The sequence below is a fragment of the Protopterus annectens genome, chromosome 7.part0, assembly GCF_019279795.1.
Source record: "Protopterus annectens isolate FY-2018-M chromosome 7.part0, PAN1.0, whole genome shotgun sequence".
NCBI lineage: Eukaryota > Metazoa > Chordata > Ceratodontiformes > Protopteridae > Protopterus > Protopterus annectens.
In genome coordinates this window covers 1,073,586,848-1,073,608,537 of record NC_056739.1, presented here as the reverse complement: position 1 = coordinate 1,073,608,537, position 21,690 = coordinate 1,073,586,848, and the positions used below count along the sequence as shown (strand labels likewise).

The 21,690-nt window shown below is 38.8% G+C and overlaps 1 protein-coding gene across 1 annotated transcript in view; it reads right to left on the bottom strand.

Annotated features, from left to right (window-relative positions):
- FSD2 (fibronectin type III and SPRY domain containing 2) overlaps nt 1-21,690 on the bottom strand; it is a 362,733-nt gene that overhangs the window by 52,678 nt on the left and 288,365 nt on the right. The window contains exon 11 of the mRNA XM_044077640.1: nt 8,052-8,181. Coding sequence (XP_043933575.1) covers nt 8,052-8,181 — 130 coding nt within the window. The remainder of the gene's footprint in view (nt 1-8,051; nt 8,182-21,690) is intronic.

Genomic DNA, 21,690 nt, shown 5'->3' with positions numbered 1-21,690 from the left:
AAATTAGTCACAAAGAACAAATTTAAGACCAAGTGGCATTGAATATTCCAACTATACCCACCCAGTCTGCAACTATAGGGCAACATTCACCCAATCCAGGTCCAGCCACACAAGCCTCTCCCATAATGGCCCACACAGCCATTAATAATGAAACACCTCATTCCTGCAACTCGGGTAAAGCAAGTCAAAACTTTATAAGAATCAACCTTAGAAACATTTGTAACAAAGTTGAACTATATGCTTTCATATTTCATTACAAACTTGACATCATTGGTATCACAGAAATGTGGCTAAAACCTGAAGTTAAAGACATTAAAATCCTCCCTCTAAGATATAATATTCTTTGAGCAGACAGTATATCCGAAAAGCAGATGAGGTAGATATTTTATACCCAAAACACCAGAAAATATCTCTTTATCAGAAAAAGCATCCCTCATTCAATAATGCAGAGATTCTAATTGCCTTACTCAAGCTAAACTCTTATCAGACCACATGTATCATAGCCTTATATGTTCCCCATGGCAATAACATTAGCACATCAGAAAACGTACTGCCCTGTGCTTCTACCAATACACCCCAAGAAACCATCATCCTTGGGGACCTTAACATAGACTTGGCCCAAACTGTATCTGATACCCCCAACACCAGTATTAACCTGTATGGTTTCTCTCAGCTCATCAATGTACCAACAAGATATATCAGGCCCTCCTCTAAGGCCTTTTCACTAGACTGTATTCTCTCAAATAAAATCAGTAATATGTATAAATATGGCACACTGACAACTTAAGTGTCCACCCGCCCAGTTTTATGAACAGGCTTGTATGCAATCTAGTAAAACATCACACATACAAGAATGTGCATAACCTATCCAATTTTAATGTAGACAGCTTCATCTCTACTCTCAAGCAATACAATTGGAATATGTTAAAAAAAACTCCTTTAGATGAAGCCATCCTCAAATGTAATAAAACCTTTACCAATATGCTGAACAAACATGCTCCTATCAGGAGAAAAAGAGTTAAACTTAATCCAGCAGCATAGTTATCTAAAAATAGTAGGCAACTAATGGTGCTTAGAGACAAGATCTAGAAAGCAAAGCACACCGACAAATCCCAGGAAAAAAAACTTCTACACTACAGACATAGAAGAAATAAAACCAAACACAGTATAAGGCCTGAGGAAAAAAAACTCCAGTACTTTAACTTACAGCAGGATCACCAAAATCCTAAAAAATTCCAGTCATTGGTCCAAAATCTACTAAATCCAGGCCAAAGTCAACAACCTACTCCTTCCCCAGAACACACTTCCTCAACAGTCACTAATAACTTTAACAAATACTTCCTTCAAGCTGTAGCCTCAATTATCAATGACAACTCCACCATCAAACCAACTCCTATCAGCAAACCGCATGGGAGCTCACTCCTCACACAAACTTATCCTTACCTCCAACATAGGAAAATATCTCAGAAAACTAAAAAAAAATACAAGCTTTGCTGCAGACAGCCTTCCTCATGAATTCCTAAATACGGCGGCTAAAGCTCTGTGATATCCAAAATCTGTACCAAAAAACAGAGCCACTCTAGAATCCCATGTTCCAGCCATTTGTAAGAAGGCATACATACTTCCTCTTCTGACTAATCCAACTTCAAACCAATAGCCATCCTGCCACCATTATCTAAAATGTTAGAAAAGTGTATCTGTTGCCAATTAATTCAATATCTTACCATAAACGATCTTCTCCCACCCATACAACATCGTTTCCACCCAAACCATAGCACCACTACTGACCTACTTCACTTTGCTGATACCATTAATAAAAGCAGAAATTCTGGAAACCAAGAATTAACCTTATTCCTAGATCTGTACAAAGCATTCAACACTGCCTCTCACCATAAGCAATTACCAAAACTCTTCTCCTTGTGTCTCTCCTTCTCCGCCATCTCCTGGTTTAACAGCTGCATAACAGATGGATTCCAAGCAGTCAAATGACAGTACGAATACTCATCATTTCTACCCATTATTGCAGGAGTGCAACAAGGTTCTATACTTGAACCCCTCTTGTTTAACATATTTATAAATGATCCACACACTGCTTCCAAGCACACCACTCTTGCACAATATGCAGATGACCCCACACTTATTTGCACAACCTCTAACGTACAAAAAACTCAAGACATTACTCAAGAATCCTTTACAACCATAGAATCCTGGCTAGACAACTCACAACTCCTACTTAACTCAAAAATAGCTAACTAAAATTACTACTTTTTACCTCAAAAACATGCTCCCAAAGCAAAACTGTTGTCAAAATCAATACCCTGACTGAACAGGACCCTAACACCAAACTCTGGAGCCACAATTGATGACAACTTGAAATTTGGCCTACACTTTCAAACTATTATTTAAAAAAAACACCAAAAGCTCAGCCTATTGTATAGAACAAAACAGAACTAGAGAAACCATAGCTAAAACCTACCTCCTGTTTACCCTACTGTATGCCTCTCCACTCTTTACTAATGTGCAAAACTTCACACAAACAAAGCTGGAACAATTCTACAATAAAATAGCTTGCTTTGCTGCAAATCGCTACTTTAGGGCTCATCACTGTTCTGCCCTTAAACCACTAAATTGGACTGAACTCCCACATCACCTCCTCTATAGTCGGCTACTACTATCTCATACTCTAATATACCACCCTGATAAGTACCCGACAATAAAAGGCATATTTCAACACTACGACCCAGTGAAGTTCTTCGCTCTAAAGGTAAACTCTTCGTCTCCATCACTAAAGCCCAGGTTTCCTCCTTATATTCAGGCTCTGTAGCTGCCCCCTTGAATGGCCTCCTACATGCTCTCAGGCTGTTTGAAAACCAGCAGACATTCAAAACACGTATAAAAGAACACCTTTCAACATCCTAGCTTTGTAGCTGTACATCTCCAGGATCAGCATAATATCTTTGTTTCTATATCTCTGCTCTCTTCTACTGTGTTATCAACTATCTCTCGGTCTTCACCCACCCTACCTTCTCCCTATGCCTGCCTTAACTCTTTTACCACTCATTTGATATATCTTGAATAATTAAATCAGGCTTTTGCTTTTCACCATTTGTAAATAACCCAGTAACTCTGTATTGTGACATCTACCTACTGCATAGTTATTTAACTATATCTGTACAGAATATAATTAGTATAAGAAACCTTACTACTTTATGAAATTCAGTTAAGTACTATACAGAACCCTTTAACAGCTAAGAACTATTTTAATTGTAGATCCAAAGGGGTGGTTTCCTTAGCTTTCTGTCAAGTGTGTTTAGTCTACTATGTGGGGAAAATTGGGAGACAATTAAAAAGTAGGGTCTGTGAACACCATTATGAAATTTCCAAATGTATGGAAACTAATGCACTTTATAAGCATTTGAAAGACTGTCCAAATGGGATATTTTCATTTTGGGTGTTAGAGCAAATTGAACCAAACCAAGGGATGGACAATGAGAAACTTTTTGGAGTACTGTGAATTGTTATGGCAACTGCGGTTAAATGCAGGGACACCCCCAGGGCTCAATAGGCAACTTTCACTGCGTCCTGTATTAAAAATGAGGGCTGCTAAATTGTGATGGAAAATGTATATATAAACTTTGTATATATAAATTCTGTTTTAAATAAAAAAAATGGTTTTAGGAACAAGTGTAAAGTGGGAAAATACTGTTTGTAGGTTTTTTTAAATATATGCTTTTTAAAAACCTGCTTTTACTAACATTATTTTGCTGTGAATTCTGTATTAACTTTAACAAGGCTAGTTTCAATTTTGTATAGGCAGGACATTATGTAAAATTTTATGCCAACAACTGTTCTTTATTTGAGTAATGACTAAATCTAGTGGAAAACTGAGTGTCTTTATTCTGATGAAGTCTTCCAGTAAGACGAAAGCACTCAAGTCTATGGAATAAAGACTTAAGAAATACTGCTGTGTCTCCTGGTGCTGGTGCTTTTTTGTAGTATGTTCTCAGATTTGGAGCTGTTTACCAGGGTTAGTTTCATTTATTCGTGGTGATTACAGTGGTTCCAGCTTTATTTTTGATTTTTAGTGGTTTGATCTGGTTACATTGACTCCTGTTGCCAAAAATAACCATGGGTATCTACCAATGATAAGTTGGTTGAGGGTCTATGTTCCCCTATTAGCCAGTGTGCCACCATAAAGCAGCTGTGAGTCAATAAGCTACTGACCAGCCATTGTCCAGTTGTCCAATTGCCAGTCTCAGCTTACTTGAATAACTCTGTTTTTATTTTTATTTATTTTTTCCTTTTGTTGACCAAGTTAGTCCCACTATGTTAGTAGCCTCTTTTCAGGGGAGACCTGAGGTGGTATTTATTCTATTAGGGGTAATTTGACCAGGGCACCAGGGAACTTTCTTTACTCTTTTTGATAGGTGGCATGGGATCTTTTACATCCACCTAAGCTACCACCTACTCAAGCGGGGCCTCAGTTTAACATCTCGTCCGAAGGATGACACATTTAGTAGTGCAGCACCCCTCTTATGCTGCACTGCAGGGTCAGGAATCAATCTACCTCATGTGGGAATAGAACCCACAGGTCTTTGCACCAAAGGCAAATGTGCAATCAGAGTTCAGTGTATGGATAGGGCCCTATTCATAGTCTCAGGCTATGCCCTACAGCAGGGTTGTGATAATTGGGTAAAGAGTGCATTCAGGCAACAGTTACAGGACCTACTAGATAAAACAGGACAACATGAGTTGATGCTGATAATGGGGGACCTAAATGCATACCAGAACAGCCAGAACAGAATATTAGGACTGCTTGAAACCATATAGTAACAGAAATAAAGAAAGAAGGAAAGGCTACTCTATACATCTGCCTGGCAAATGGGTTAATGGTAGCAAACGTATATTTCAGCAAGAGAGATGGTCACGAGATCACATAAAACAATGACCAACATTGAACTCAGTTAGACCTCCTCCTAGTAAGGAAAGGAAAGGGCAGTGAGGTAGAATCAGTGATTGCAAAGTCATCTCCAGTGAAATATCCAACAGAACTGGATGCCACGGTCAGCTACAAGCAGTGGTCAGAAAAGGCTCAAGGTTAACAGAGGCTAGGCTGAAGACCTATAGAGAAAGCATAAAAAATCAAGGAAATACTGAGGCTCTAGCACCTCAAGAAGAAGAGAAAACAGATGGACTTGAAGAAGCATTGCAGTGCCTCAAAACAGCATGTGTGAGGATTATAGAACAGGTATGTGAAGTAAGGTACATATGGAAAAAAGTCCAGGAAGTCATCAAAAGAAAGAAGGAGTGCAGGAAAAAAGTGGGTGATAGAAGAGACAGACCGGGCAAAGAAAAACTATAGGTTGGCTAACAAGGAGGCTAAGAGAGAAGTTGTAATAGTAAAGAACAAGGAATCAGAGGCACTTTACCAACTTCTGGAATGTAGCTCAATAGATGACACATTCTATCAGATTGTGAGGCAAAGAAAGAAAGATAAAGAAGACAATCATCAGACACCCTTCATAAGGGATGCCAGCAACAACCTGCTCACCAGTTCACAAAACATCAAAGGCAGATAGGATTACTTCCAGTAGTTTCTGAATGAAGAAAACCCCACAGAAGCTGTATTGTCCTAGACACAGCCTACGATGAAAGAAGAACAGAAGCCCACAATAGAAGAAGTAAGAACAGCACTTAGGAAAATTAAGTCACAGAAAACAGCAGGATCAAATAAGGTCACAGTAGCTGTGATCAAGATGTTGGGTGATTTAGTGGAAAAATGGCTTCAGTGGGTATTCATAGCATTATGGGGAGAAAGACGTATTTCAGATGACTGGAGAACAAATATAATAGTACCAGTGTACAATGGTAACATTCACAATAGTATGTCAGACTCCTATCACACTGTATGAAAGTTGTATCACAGGATGATTGAAAAATGAATACATAGAGCAGGTGAAAGTAAGATGAGAGAAGAGCAGTTCCAATTCAGTTCAGAGTGCAGCACAAATGACCCGATGTTTGCAGTGAGATACATAGTTGAGAAGAACCTAGAGATAAGGAAAGATTTTAACTGGGCATTCCTAGAATTAGGGAAAGCATATGACAAGGTTCCAAGAAAGCTGATTTGAGCAGTTCTGCATTGGTTCAAATGTCCCAGAAACAATGGTAGAATTAGTGCAGGCTATGTGCAGGGACCCAGTAACACAAGTATAAACAGTGTTCAGACTCAAAGAGAGGTTCCCAGTTGGTGTGCATTTGGGTTCAGCTGCTGTTCATGCTGATGATGGACTACATTACCAACCAGGTCGTTGGGGATAGATTATGCAGACAATGTGGCATTACGTGCAGGCTCTGAACAAGAACTTCAACAGATGTTAGGAGAATGGAATGCAAAACTGAAGGCACGTGGGGTGAAACTGAATAAAGCTAAGACTGCTGTAATGGCAGCAAACTGAGAAATCTGAAGAAGCTGAGAATTGAGATAAGGAAGAAAAACAGTGGAACAGATTAGCAGCTTTAAGTATCTGGGAGGGATAGTTGAGGAGAAGGAATGAGGATGTCAGAGATAGAATCAGAAGGGCTGCAGCCAACTGACAAAGACTGTCAGGGTTAGTGTGTGACAGAAGAATGCCAAAGAAGTTCAAATGTAAGGTGCACAAAACAGTGATGTGACTAGTACTAATGTATGATACAGAAACCTGGGCAGTGAAGGCAGAACAGTTGACAAAGCTAGAGGTGATGCAAATGAAGTGGCTGGGATGGGTGGTTGGATGCACACTGTGGGAGAGATGAAGAAATGAGGTCATTATAGTAGAAGCCCATGTCACTCCAATTGCAGAGAAGGTCAAAGAGGACAGATTATGGTGGTTTGGGCACATTTGCAGGAAAGCAGAAGATAATCTGCTGAAGAAGATTTCGATAGACAGAGAGAAAGCAAAAATAACCAAGGGCATCCAGCAAAGAGATGGGTGGATTGTGTGAAAGAAGACCTGTGACATACAGGTATGACTGTCAAAGAAGGTAGCAGAGTAGCATTGAATAGAGAGAGATGGTGACATTTGACATAACACCCCTACCCAATATAGAAAAAAATGAGAAAAAGGGGGTTGATGATGATGTCTATAAGCACTGATTTGTTCAAAATCTGTTTAACTAAACTTACCAAACGTAGCAATCCATTCAATAATGCATTTAACTTACCTGGTCATACTTTCTAACAATAGAAAGTCCAACATATGTAACAAAATGCCAGTAAATAAATAAATAAAATATTCTTCCAAAAATACTACTTTTATACTAATCAAGTATACAGTCAGTTTTGATTTTTAATATCTTAAAAATGTACACAATAAAAGTATTAAAAGGCCAATTCACTAGCACAGAAAGGCACCATCATTCTATACTAGCAGTGTTGCAGGTTTGAGAATGCTTCAGAGATTGCTTGGATGGTCACCTCTGGAAGGGTGGAGGAATTGTGTAAATGAATATCATTTCATTCTCTTTCTCTTATGTTTTTTCTATATGCACTAAAATACTATTATAGAAAGTACCTGTCTATAATATCTAAGGTAAATGTAGACATACTATGAGATATGCACAGCAGCACACAGACCAACAGCAACACTTTTACTTGTACAGGGGGGTGGCATTCAGCAGCTGGATTAAGCAGTTGACTGAATTCATAGTAGAATGACACTACTAACCACAGACAACTGAATTCTAGCTATTTCAAGGGGCTGGGAATTGGACCCACTCCATTCCTCTCTTCTCCACCTGGACATTGGGCCATGATAGGGTAAACAGTGCCCCATGATTTGCTGGGTGGCATTAGTATAGTGAAATGTTATCAGAAATGGGGACCTGAAAGAGAACAAGACAGAACCAATCTAGGGCAGCAAGAAAATTGGACAATTAGGGCTGGTGAGTATACAAACCACAGTAAAATAAATAAACAAATAAACAGAAACACTGCTGAGGCTTTAGATACATCTAATCATTGTTTACTCCCAGTTACAGCGATGGAGTACACATTTTCACTTATCACTTACGCTGTGAAACTGTTGTCATTAAATGGCAGATTGTCATGGCTTTGGGCTTCAGCATAAACAAGAGTAGCACCATCCTCCAAGACTGATAGTAAGGGATGAGTAGTGTCTTCATTTAAGTGGAAAATAGTACCTGTAGCCAAAGCAAAACTTAGTAAGGTCTCTCAGACACTGTATATTGAGCATTGCAAATAGAAACACATATAAATATGCAAACAGTTATTGGTCAATGTCACGTATTTCACTGGAGAAGCGCTGCAATGGTAATATGAAATTACATTTCAAAGTTTAAACAACAGCTATCATGTTCACAAGAAGCTCTGAAGGAAGGTATGCATTGCAAGTGTGGGATCTCACTATGGAAAAATTGATTACACAGTCTTTGCAAAACAAAATTCACTCTCACATTTCTAGTTGTTTACAACATTTTCACTTCTCATTTTCATAATACTGTTTTTAACAAACTACCAATGTAAAAAGGACTGAAATTTCACGTAGTATGCTCAGAAGGTAAATTCACAAAGAAATTCAAAATTTTGTTTAAGTTACTGAAATCACTATCTGGGATCTGAAAAAAAAGCACAGCTGAAGTGCAGATATTCAAACTACAAAACTACAATCCAGTGTACAAATGTGCGAGAACCTATGAGAAGGCTGTTTGTCTTTTAGTAAAAACTTTTGAGACCAAGATCACCATTTTTTATCTGTTGACCTGCGAATTTCCAAAAGGGCATAATCCACATCAACTGAAGCCCTGGAAAGGTCATTGACTCCATGTTATTATACAAAACACAACTATTATGCATTACATATAATGGCAAGCTTTGGTTTTAGTTATAGTGATTACAGAATTCTGCATTTATTGTGTAAGTATACATACATGACATTAATAAAGTTATTTACATTGCTACTTATTTACATTATTTAAAGTCAGAATTGTATACTTGCAGTAGATTCTGCTCACAAGATAGGCAATAGAGTCTGCTGACAAGACACAAGGTACAAGATACAGGGCACAGAAATTTTGGATACACTATTTATTTATTTAACCAACAGTTGCAAATGGGGAAAAATAACCAGAGAATGCTGTGATATAATTTAACTTATGACAATTCTAGCTGCAGTTCCAAGATAACAAAGTGTTTCATGAATTTAAGTGAGAATTTGTGCTGGCTTCTCTCAAATATCAATTTAGATTGTTCCAGCCTTTGGAAAGAGTAGCTGAAAACAAAGACTCACAGTGATAAATGTTGAATGCATAGGCATATTTTTTACATTCAGGTGCAACCGTATGTCTTCAGACCATGATTCCGTATACTTCAATCCTAGAGACTGGATAATACTTCAATTTTGGCTTTTAAGGAGTAGAACAGGTTAATGTCATCTGCATATTGGATACATGAGGAGGCCATCTGTCTTGCAAAGATGGTGAAAAGCAGAGGACCAAGGGCTGGCCCTTGGGGTGCTCCCATGTTAGTCTGGGAAATTTAATTCTCCCATTGTAGCACTTGTTTTTGGTTATAGCTGGAAAATCATTTCCTTGACGTAAAGGATATGTTGCAGCTAGGGTCAGAAAAATGATACCTACATATTTTCCAGTATAAAGTTTTAAGTTAATGTTGCTAATGATGGCAAGTATGGCTGATTGAGTGCTATTGCTAGGTAGAAACCATATTGAGACAGTAACACAAAGTTCTATTCATTTTGGGTTTTGGAAGTTGCAGACACAATTTTCTAGTAGTTTGGATAAGGAAGATAGTATAGCAAAAAGCCAACATTTTGAGTAGTCATTGAAGGGCTCACCTTTGTGTAGTGGAACTATGAATGGTGTTTTATAGTGCTTAAGAAAACAGACCTCTATAATGGACCTGTTGACTAGGACTAATATGAGTCACAATACTGCATCAGTGGAAGGTACTGTGTTATGAAATAAAGGAGGATTTTACCATTTTTCAGAAATTTTCAGTTTATTGATTTACTGACGGTAGAGAGTGTTGTATTGAAGCTGTTTGTCAGCTGGGATAACAGTAATGGCTGGTACTTTGAAATCTGTGGTTAGGAGAGTTGCAAATATTGCTTAAAATCGAAAACCAATCACTTGTTGGTATTAACATTAATCCTTGTAAGGTCTAAATATTATTTTATAAGTAACAGAAATAACTAAAAATGGATGCAAAATATATGAAACTAACCACTTTTTCATCTAACACTTACAAGATTTGATCATTTTTGCTCAACATGAACTGTGAAAAAACAAAAAACTTCTCAAAATCAATGCAATGCCCCAGCTTTTTAATTATTAACATTCCTCCCGAGTGGAGGGCCATATAAAAATCAAACATCAGTCCCCTCGGTATAAAAGCTGACCATAAACCTTACTTTCCACTATAAAAAAGCCCAATCACAGCTATTGTTAGGAAACCAAAAATAGACTCAGTTAAAACACTGCTAGAAATTCCACAGTCAGGTAATATTAAGTTAAATCCATAACCCCTGTAAACATACTTGACAAATACTTATAAATATTCTACCATTATGACAATTAATATTGCAAGCAACAGTAATACATGAATATTATTTGATTCATAACTACGTCAGCAAAATCATATTGTTCTTGCAAACAAAGAAACTTGTCTTAAGGATGGACACTTCAATTCTTTACATAGTAAATATTTACATTTTTGTTAAAAGTCCAGGCATCAGGCAAAGTAATGGAGTTTTACATCTGCTAAACAATAATGCGGATGTCTCACCTACTCCTATCTCTAGAAGTAATGCCCCAATTGATACCTCCACCCCAAACTGCCTACTAGTTCAGCTTCAGCTAGGGGGCATGCAAAGATGTTTGTAACTGTACTTTACAGTCCCCCTCCTCTTCTGTTAAACTCATTAATATTACAATCAAACAAATCATCACAATTTCACTAAAACACTAAATTACAGAAAACCTTAACACTGGCTGTACTGGCTAGCATAAATCACAACTAAAAAGGAACCTGTCAGTGTTCCATCTCACTCAGTTAGTTACAAAAACAATGAGACCCAACTCAGACTCCATATAGGTAAATTAGTGCAAGTCTTGCCCCACATATTAAGTCACTCCTGACCTATAATATCACGAAAATCTAAAAAGCGTCCTTCTCTATACATCTTCTTAAGCTCAGTCCCAGAATCCATGGAACTAATCCTGAAAATACAACAAAATAAGTTAAGCTGGTCCCCATTATACAACATTTTAACTCCATTTCTGCCGTACTATAAGTCTATAATATCCTGCCCTATCCAAGTTGACCTTCCTACTAAATAAATAAAAAAGCTGGCAGGCAGAGTTTCACAGGCACAAATCACTCAGGTGATGATAAACCAAAGGAGTATTTAATGATAAAAATCCACAAGAAAAACAAATAAAACATGAGCGCTTTCGTTAAACAAGTGTTAACTTCATCAGACACCATTAAAATGTAAGACAACCATTTGTATACATATAAAAAACACTCTGATTGGGTAAGCAAAGAGAGGCAGCTAGCAAAGGAACACTGAGACAGAACATTAATTAATGTTAGTTAAAAGTTTAAACTTTTGCATCTTAAATACAACTAAAATGTGTACTTAAAAGATAAATTATTAATCTCATACTTGTGCCATGAATGGTTATAATTAGAATAAAACATTTTTAAAATCTCATGTTAAATATTCACACAAGTAAAAGCACTGATAAAATGTGATATAAAGCCTGTTAAGACAGAAACAACATGCTGATATAATGCTGACAAGTTTGCCCTTTATCAATAATTAAAAGTAACCAGGCTTGTCATAAATATAGCAAATGTTACACATTTATACAAACTACGAACTCTGCACTTATGGCAACCAAAAACTTTCTGGAGGTCAGTAAAATCATTAGCTAGGGATACTATTTCTCTAAAAGCTTCCCAGGATGCCTTTTTTAGCAGGCCCATGAAAACACTCAAATACTTCATAGCCTCTCAAGTTGCCTCAACAAATATATATATATATATATATATATATATATATATATATATATATATATATATATGGGTCTACTTTAATTTACCGAAATCGCAGTTGAACGACACGTGGAAGAGGGAGGCGAAATGACGACAAATAGAAAGTTGAGTTGACCAGACCGAGGAAGAAATGACCGAGAGCAGGTAAGTTTAGGTAAAAGGTGATGTGCCGACAGCGGATAGAGCGACAGGGTAGCGTGTGCGCGGAGTCTCGGTAGAGTGCGAGGATTGTGACAGAGTTAGGAGGCGGTCAGGTAAGTGTGTTGTTGTGGATATATATATATATATATATATATATATATACATACATACACCCATTAACAAACTTGACATCATTAATTTAAACAATATAACATTTATTCTGCATTCAGCACAGTAAAATACAAATATAGCAAATAGTTTATTATTTTGTTGTCATTTTCTTTGATTTAAAAACAGACATTTGAAATATTTGACCAGTCTGAACCACTTAAGCTTTCATTGTGGGTTTTTTTCTGACAATTCTTATCCCGTTACCTAGCTAACAGAACTTTTCAGCTAAGAGTCTATCTGATACCACCTCCCTCTCGAGGAGTTCTGTAAGGATCCATACATGGCCTTTCCTTTACAATATGTACAATTTATTAACAGCCTACCTTGAGGCTTTCCAAATAAAAACTGTCTACATTATGCTGATGATGTTATTTTACTTTCTGCAACTAATTAGTTAAAACTTTGTGAAAACATGTACAGAGAAATGTTTATTTAACTTGGAATTAGCTTGCTGTCAGTAATCTAGTCTTTTGGTACCTCTAAACGACTACATCCAAATCATAAGCCTATCTGCAGTGCAATCTCAAAAGTATCTTGTCTTATAGTAAGAACAACACAATATGCACAAATCAGATAGAAAATATGGTCAGCAAAGTTTTAAATTACCTTAAACATTCTTACAGAATTTATCACTTTTCTCGTAGTAGAATGAAGAAGGGCTACATCTATCAACAGTTTTATCCCTAGATTAGAATATGCCGAACCCATTAGTGTCATATTTTGTTCCCACAATACAGCCTTGCTCCAAAGAACATAAATCAAATTACTATGCTTAATTCACTTATCCAACAATGCAGAGTTGGCTGTACATTAAGAAAACTAACTGGCTACAAATAATAAGCAGGGCTACCTTTTTCCTCATCTTCCTTACTTTGAAACTTCTGAACAATGTGTATCTGCCCACGACTAGCAAGACAATTGAAAACAAGAACCTTTTCCTATTCATTGTGCATCCCAGAGACCTTCTTTATGTGTAGAGCTTTATGTCATTAAAGAATTACAGAATGCATCTGTGATGAAAGGAGGTACCACCAGCACAGCTAGCTGGATTTTTTTAAATAATTATATATCATTTGTGAATATCAAACTAATTTATATAAGATGCTTGTGTTACAAACGTATTAGAACTGTATGCCATGTGTATATCAAACTGCTCTGTACAGATGTTTGCACTGAAAAGTTATTTGTAAAATGTATCCACAATGTGCCCTACTGGAAGAGAACAGAAAAGTACAAACACTCTTGCAACTGGATATGTTAACAGATGAAACCAGGTGGTTAACCTCTGTCCAGCAAACTTTAGAAAAATATCTGAAATTAAATCACTTTATAGGCTAAGCCATAAAGAGACAATCTTACAGGTTTCAATGCAGCTAGAGACAAACAGTCTGTACTAGGAAGCTTCTGTATTGTCTTTGGGGTGAGCTAATTGCTACTTTGGAACCATGAAGCAATGCATTTGTTTTATGACTTCCAGCACCTGCCAAAGATCTGAGCAAAAGCTCGTCTATGTATATTTACAGGTAAATGCTAAATGCTACCAGCGGTCAGCAATGGGGGTTTTGCCTGGAAACTAGAAGTCAGATGACCAGACATGATGTCAGTCTGCAAGCTGTTCAAAAAAACATAGAGTGAGCCAGCAAACTGTTGCCTGAAGCAAAATTTATTAAATAAATGTAGAAGACATTAAAACAACAAATGACCAGACCGGTTTCGGCTGGAACCAGAATCACAGCCTTCCTCAGTGTAAAGTCAATTAATCAGATGTTGTTGTTTAAATACATACTACTGAAAATTCATTGGTTTAACCTAAAATTGTTCATTTAGACCAGGTGGGAATAATCCACCTAGTTTAACAATCCACTTTTTCTCTTTGGAGTTTAGAATCAAGTGCCAACCTGTTTTATTGAGTTTGTTACCTTTTATAATATCAATTACCATGAAGGAAAATTTTGCAGTTTTGTGCAATAGATGATGTTTGTATAGAGCATTGTTGACCTTTTTATTTTTGATATTACTTACATGTTAAGATATTCTAAGTCTAAGGGGACGTGAAGTCTGTCCAATGTAGAAGGATCCACAGGTACACGTAGCCAAATACACCAACCAGTCAGTGCTGCAGTTAGCAAAGAAATTGACATCATAAACTGTGGAGGAATTCCGACTGGTATATTGTTTGGATTTACTTACTTTGTCACAATTAGTGCAATGACCACATGGAAAACAACCAGTCAGAGGTTCCCCTGTTAATGTAGTCTGTAGTTGCTGAGACAGCCTGTTGTCTTGTGAGTGTTTATAATGATTGAAACAACCACCTAAATTCTTGCCTTTTCGAAATGAGAACAGACATCTATCTGGTATGATGTTTGCGCAGGAGGTCCGTTTTTGATGTTACAATCTGCAAGCTGTCTCAACAGTAATATTTTAGATATTATTTTGAGAAGTATCTCGGTGAGGCAGAGCATTCTGCATTATGTCTTGGATCTGACAGCAACAACAAGAACCATTCATCATCTGCCTTGCTCTAATTAAGTAAGTTGCTAGAGTATAGTAACTCTCTTAAATTCAGTCAGGAATATAGTGAAGCTTAGTTTAGATGTTTTTCTTTATCAGTGTGAGCCTGTACTGCAATGCTATTTTAAATATTTCCTGTGGTGTTGAACTCTGATGTCACTGTGAATATATATTTAGTATTGTACTGATCTTTTATTATTTATTATTAAATATATTTAAACCTTTCATTGTGGCTGATCTGTGTATAGCTATTTAATTTTTGAGAGTACTTGCATATTTATTTGGTGACACTGAGTGGGCCACTCCTAATAGCCTTGCTCTTGGTCAAACTACCGTTTGTATTAATATTAATTTCACACAGTAAAATTGGACATCATTTGTTAAGGGCCTTAGAGTAGCTGTCCAAGAGTGACTGGTTGCAGTGGAAACTACCTTATAGTATGGGCAGAATGGGGCATTGCTAGTAAACCTGGGCTAGCCTTTCCCATGTGTGTGTGTGTGTGTGTGTGTGTGTGTGTGTGTGTGTGTGTGTGTGTATAAATCAAACCTCAAAGAATGTGTGTGTCAGCTATTTGGGCAGGGAAATTGAGCACTGGTTGGACAGAGAGGGTGGATGCTGGAGATCTTGGCTTGATCACTCAGCTGAAATCTCAACTCTATGGGCGTGCCAGTGAGGAGTCTTATTGGGGGTCTGAAGAAAGAGTGAGAAACCAGACTCGGACTGACTGTGGTCTCTGTGTGATCTTGAAGGAAATTGCAATTGATGCAGAAAGCTGCATCTGGAAATAATGTGTGTGTGTACCTGTTAGCCTCCCAATGAACATCCCCCACAGGTGCCAGTGGTGAGGACTGAGGCTCTTTGATTACTGGTTCAGTGGAGGGTCATCATATATTTACTGGTGGCAGCAGTGGGATCACCACATCACATATATTGGCATTCAGTAATGTGGATATTGAACTCATGTAGCCTGTAAACAATGGTCACTAAACAAGGAGTTTGTACTCTCAAGCAGCCACATAGTAGACATTCAGAGTTTCATATCACAATAGTTATATTTATTTTTTGTTAGCTTAGTTATTTAGGGAGAGCAGGCAAAGATGTCAACAGAGGATAATGGTAAGCTTACAAGGAGACAATTGGCTGAGATGTGCCAAGCCAAAGGACTGGTGCATCCCAACCTGACTAAAGTGGAAATTATTGCAGCCTTAGCCACAGTTGCATCACAGACCAGCAACCAGGAAGACAGCCAGTCTGGCCTTGGGGATGTACAACTCTCAGAAAATGGACAATTAAATTTTTCCTCAAGGACTTAAAAATCCATCTATAGTTAAACAGACAAACAGGAGGTCAAACATTTGGAACTAGAATCAGCAGAGAGACTGCATTATTTGGAGGCTGAAGAAAAGGAGAAACAGATGGAATTAGAGTCAGCAGAGAGACAGAGACATCTGGAAGCTGAAGAAAATGAGAGGCAGAGGCAACTTGAAAAGGAAATGCTGACTCTGCACCAGGGTCATAGAGGCAATGAGGAAGAGAATAACTAAACCCCAGGAGCAATAAAGGTCAGTACATTTCTTCCACAATTTACAGAGGATATTAATTTTGATAATTGTATTCATATGTTTGAAAGGGTTTGTAAACAGTATAATGTTGACCAAGGGCTTGGGGTACGGTTCCTGACCCCCTCACTCCATGGTAAAGCTGTAACTGCTGTTTATAAATTGTCTGATACTGATTGCTTAAATTATAATGTATTTAAAAATTGTTTATTGGAATGCTGTACATTAACACTTGAAGCTTATAGAAAAAGGTTTTGCGGGCATAGATGCAAGGCACATGAAAGTTGCGTGATTTTACTACTGAGTTAAGCACTTATTTTATAGGTGGGTGAGTGGGTGTCAGGTCACCACTTCTGCAGGACTGGCAGACCTTTTGGTGAGGAAACAAGCTCTTAGCACTTTGCCTGAGGACATGAGAATCTGGTTGGTAGATAGAGAATGCAACACCAAAGATGAGTTGGGGAAAAAAGGAGACCTATACCTACCATGCAGGGTGTCCCTGCACAGGAAAGGAATACCCAGTAAATTCACATGGGTCTAAGGGAACCCATGGTAGCAGTCTAAACCACCCCAACAGAGTCCTCCAGTAACAGGGGAAGCCACTAGTTCAGGTACACAGCCAGGATCAAGGGTTAAATGTTTTAAATGTAACCAGTGGGGCCATGTAGCAAATAGATATCCATGGAGGCAAGGTGGGGAACAAAATGTGGGGGAGCCAGCAAGTGGGAATAACAGAATGTCAGTGATAAGTTGTCTGAAGACAACAAGGGTACCAGACTACCACAAGAGGTTATATCCTATCTTACTAGATCGGAAACAGGCCACTGCTAAGAGAGACACACCCTCTGACCTAACCATTGTGAAGCCTGCAATGGTTAAAAAGGAGCACTACTTGCTTGGGTAGTCTACTCCAGTCAGTGTTTTAGGAGGAACCCCATTCCAAATACATTTGGCGAGGGTTCACCTTGACTGGGAGGGTGGTAAAGGAAGGAAACAAATAGGTGTGGTTGAGGATATCCCTGCAGATGCCCTGATAGAGAATGGTTTTGATAATGTAGTACCTTGTGTGTATGCAGTTACACACAGTCAGGCTTGAAGACAGGCATGTGGGTGTGGTAGCCTGGGGGGACCCAGATGGACTGCACACTTGAAGCCAGGACTGGTGAGGTGGTTATTTCAGAGTGGGAGCTACCCTGTAGCAGTGAGACTGAAGGTGAGCCGCAGCTGCTGGTGGATACTGATGTTCCTTTGGACAGACTGATTGCAAGGGCAGAAGTGAGTAGTAGTACCCAGGTTGACAGTGAAGCACCGCTGTCGGTGGACACCAGACTTCCTGTGGGAGCAGAGCTGGAAAGGGTTACAAAGAGAGAATTGAGACAGGCTCAGATCTCAGACCCTACATTACAAGGCTTGAGTGAGGTAGCTAGGGAGGCCCCTGATTCTCAAGGAAAAGGGGAGTCTGTATACTGGAACAAAGGGTTATATATAGAGAGAATGGGCTTCTGAGGGAGGGCTAGAAGGTAAGGTAAATACAGCAGTTGGTAGTGCTCAGAGCCTACCATGTGGCAGTTCTAGCCATAGCCCATGACAGGTCATATGGGCATAAAGCATACCAAGAGATGTATTATGCAGAACTTTTATTGGTCTGGGATTTCCAGGGATGTAACAGGGTACTGCAGAACCTGTGAGCAGTACCAAAAAATAGGTAAGGAAGAAGATAAGGTCAAAGCTCCTTTGGTGCCTATTTCTGTGAGTGAGGAGCCATTTCAGAGGGGAGCTATGGATATTGTGGGGACTCTGAGTACCCCAAGTTCCACAGGGAAGAAGGATATCCTAGTGGTAGTAGATTATGCTGCCAGATATCCTGAAGCGGTGGCTTTGTCCTCCATCAAGGCAGAAAACATGGCAAATGCTTTGCTAGATATTTTCAGCATGGTAGATTTTCTAAGAGAAATACTGACTGACAGAGGTGCCACTTTTATGTCTGATGTTCTGGCTTGTCTGTGGAAGCACTGTGGGGTGAAGCACATAAAGACTACCACCTACCATCCCCAGACTAATGGTCTGGTGCAGAGGTTAAACTCTACACTAAAGACCATGTTGCAAGCATTTGCAGACCAGTTTAAGAGGGAGTGGGACAAATATTTGCTCAATCTGCTGTTTGCTTACAGTGAGGTGCCCCAAGAATCAACTGGTTTCTCACCTTTTAAGTTGCTGGATGGGCATAGGGTATGGGGACCTCTAGATTTGATTCATGATGAGTGGGAGGGTGAGTGTGAATCCCACAAGGAGTCTGTTGTAGAATATTTCCTAAACCTCAGGACAAGGCTCATGGAACTCATGGGCTTGGCCCTGGAGAACCCGGAAGAAGTCCAACAACAGAAAAAGGTCTGGTATGACAGGAATGCTCGAGCCAAATACTATGCTGCAGGGCAGCAGGTTATGGTTCTCATTCCTGTCAGACAAAAAAAGCTGCAGGCAGCCTGGGTGAGACCCTTCAAAATGGTAAGGAAGGTCATTGATGTTAACTACATGGTAGAACTGCTAGGCAGGAGGCAGGGGCGCGAATTATACCATGCTAACACCATGAAACCTTACCATGATAGGGAGGCCTTGATGCTAAGTATTTGCAGTAGAAGTCAGGAGGAGTCTGAGGGGGAGCGATGGCTATAGGGAGCCAGCCAGCAAAATCCCAAGCTACTAAGGTGGAGCCTGGGGGTGCAGGCCTATGATATGACAGTGCAGCACTGCATTGGGTTTAGCAATGCCAATGCAGATCACCTCTCAAGACAGGGTATGGGGTACTGTATTCCCAGATAGGCTCATACCTCTCAAGTAACGTTTCTCAAGGGTCACTTGAAAAACTAGCTTGAGTCTTCAAATGGGGAAGAAGTGTGATGAAAGGAGGTACTGCCAGCACAGCTAGCTGGAATTTTGTAAATAATTGTATGTGATTTGTGAATATCAAATTAATTTATATAAGATACTTGTGTTACAAATGCATTCGAACTGTATGTCACGTGTATTTCAAACTGCTCTGTACAGATGTTTGTGTTGAAAAGGTATTTCCAAAGTGCTTGTGCTTAAAATGTACCCACAGTGTGCCCTACTGGAAGAAAACAAAAATGTACATGCACTATTGTAACTGTTTATATGTATATGTATATGTTAACAGAGGAAACCGGAAGGTTAACCTCAGTCCAGTAAACTTTAGAAGAATATTTGAAATTAAATCACTTTATAGGCTAGGCCATAAAGAGGCCATCTGACAGGTTTCAGTGCAGCTAGAGACACAAAGTCTGTAGTAGGAAGCTTTCTGTATTGTCTTTGGGGTGAACTAATTTCTACTTTGGAAGTATGAAGGAATGCAACTGTTTTATAATGTCCAGCAACTGCCAAAGATCTGAGCAAAAGCCCTTGTCTATGTATTTTTACAGGTAGATACTAAATGATACCAGCAATCAGAAATGTTGGTTTTGCATCAGAACTAGAAGTTGGATGACCATAACTGATGTCATTCTGCAAGCTATCCCAACAGTAATATTTTAAATAATATTTTGAAAAGTGTTTCAGTGAGACAGAGCATTCTGCATTCTGTCTTGGACCTGACAACAAAAACAACAACAACAACAACCATTCACCATATCATCTGCCTTGCTCTAATTAAGTAAGTTACTAGGGTATAGTAACTCTCTTAGATTCAGTAAGGAATATAGTGAAGTTTAGTTCAGATGTTTTTCTTTATTTGTGTGAGCCTGTACTGCAATGTTATTTTAAATATTCCTGTGCTTTTGAACTCTGATATCACTGTAAATATATATTTAGTATTGTCTTGTTCTTTTATTATTTATTATTAAATATATTTAAACCTTTCATTGTGGCTGATCTGTGTAGAGATATTTAAGTTTTGAGAGTACTTGCATATTTATTTGGTGACACTGTGTGGGTCACTCCTTAATAGCCTTGCTCTTGGTCAAACTACAATTTGTATTAATATTAATTTCACACAGTAAAACTGGACACACTAGCTGTTGAGGCCTTTCCTAGGTGTGTGTGTGTGTGTGTGTGTGTGTGTGTGTGTGTGTGTGTGTGTGTGTGTGTGTGTGTGTGTGTGTGTGTGTGTGTGTGTGTGTGTGTGTGTGTGTGTGTGTGTGTGTGTGTGTGTGTGTGTGTGTGTGTGTGTGTGTGTAAATCAAACCTCAAAGAGTGTGTGTGTCAGCTACTTGGACAGGAACACAAAGCACTGGTTGGACAGAGAGGGTGCTGGATGTCTTGGCTTGGTCACTGTCAGTTCTATATTTGTGCCAGTGGGGAGTCTTACTGGGGATCTGGGGAAAGAGTGAGAAAACCAGATCTGGACTGACTGCAGTCTCTTTGCACTCTTAAGGGAAATTGCACTTGATGCAGAGAGCTGCATTTGGAAATACTGTGTGTGTACCTGTTATTCTCCTAGTGAACATCCCCCAACAGGTGCCAGTGGTGAGGATTGAGGCTCCTTGATTACTGGTCCAATGGAGGGTCATCACAGCACCTTTTCAACTCTAGCACTTGCAAGCCGAAATTCAGTACCACAGTAAGAAAGGGTAACTCCTACCCATAATTCAGAAAGTTATTCAAAGGGCACAAGACAAAGAAACATATTTTTGCACTTGCTTTAAAGAACCTGGTTGACTATGAGTTACAGCTGTCTCATTACCACTTCTCCAGTAATTATGTGGGACAAAGCCAGTTCAAATGAATGTATCCTATTTAGCTTCTCATACATAGTGAACTTGTATAAAGTATATATGTATACGCTTTATTTTTCCTATAACAGTATGGTCATTGGGAAAGCAGAGTTCCTATGTATCTTGTAAGAGTACACTTGTCATTACAGGAGACATTTCTTTACTCCTAATACATATACTTGTCAGAGTTTTCAAAGGCTAACATTCTCTAATCCTGGTACAAATATATACTTAAACCTATGGCAACATGGTAATATGTAAAAGCTGACCATTTGCTAAGCATGTTAATGCTTTGTTTTTGATGTATGAATAATTTAAACCTTTTTAGATTTGTTCTCTCATATCCATCCATCCATCCACAACCCCTTTTCCCATTTTTGCACATGGGGTGGGGTGTCACCTCAACAGACAACTATCTAGAGCCAAGGTCCGCACTGCTGGGTGGCTGGCCCTGCCATGGCTGTTCTTCCACACCACGCACTTGCATGCACACTCACATCT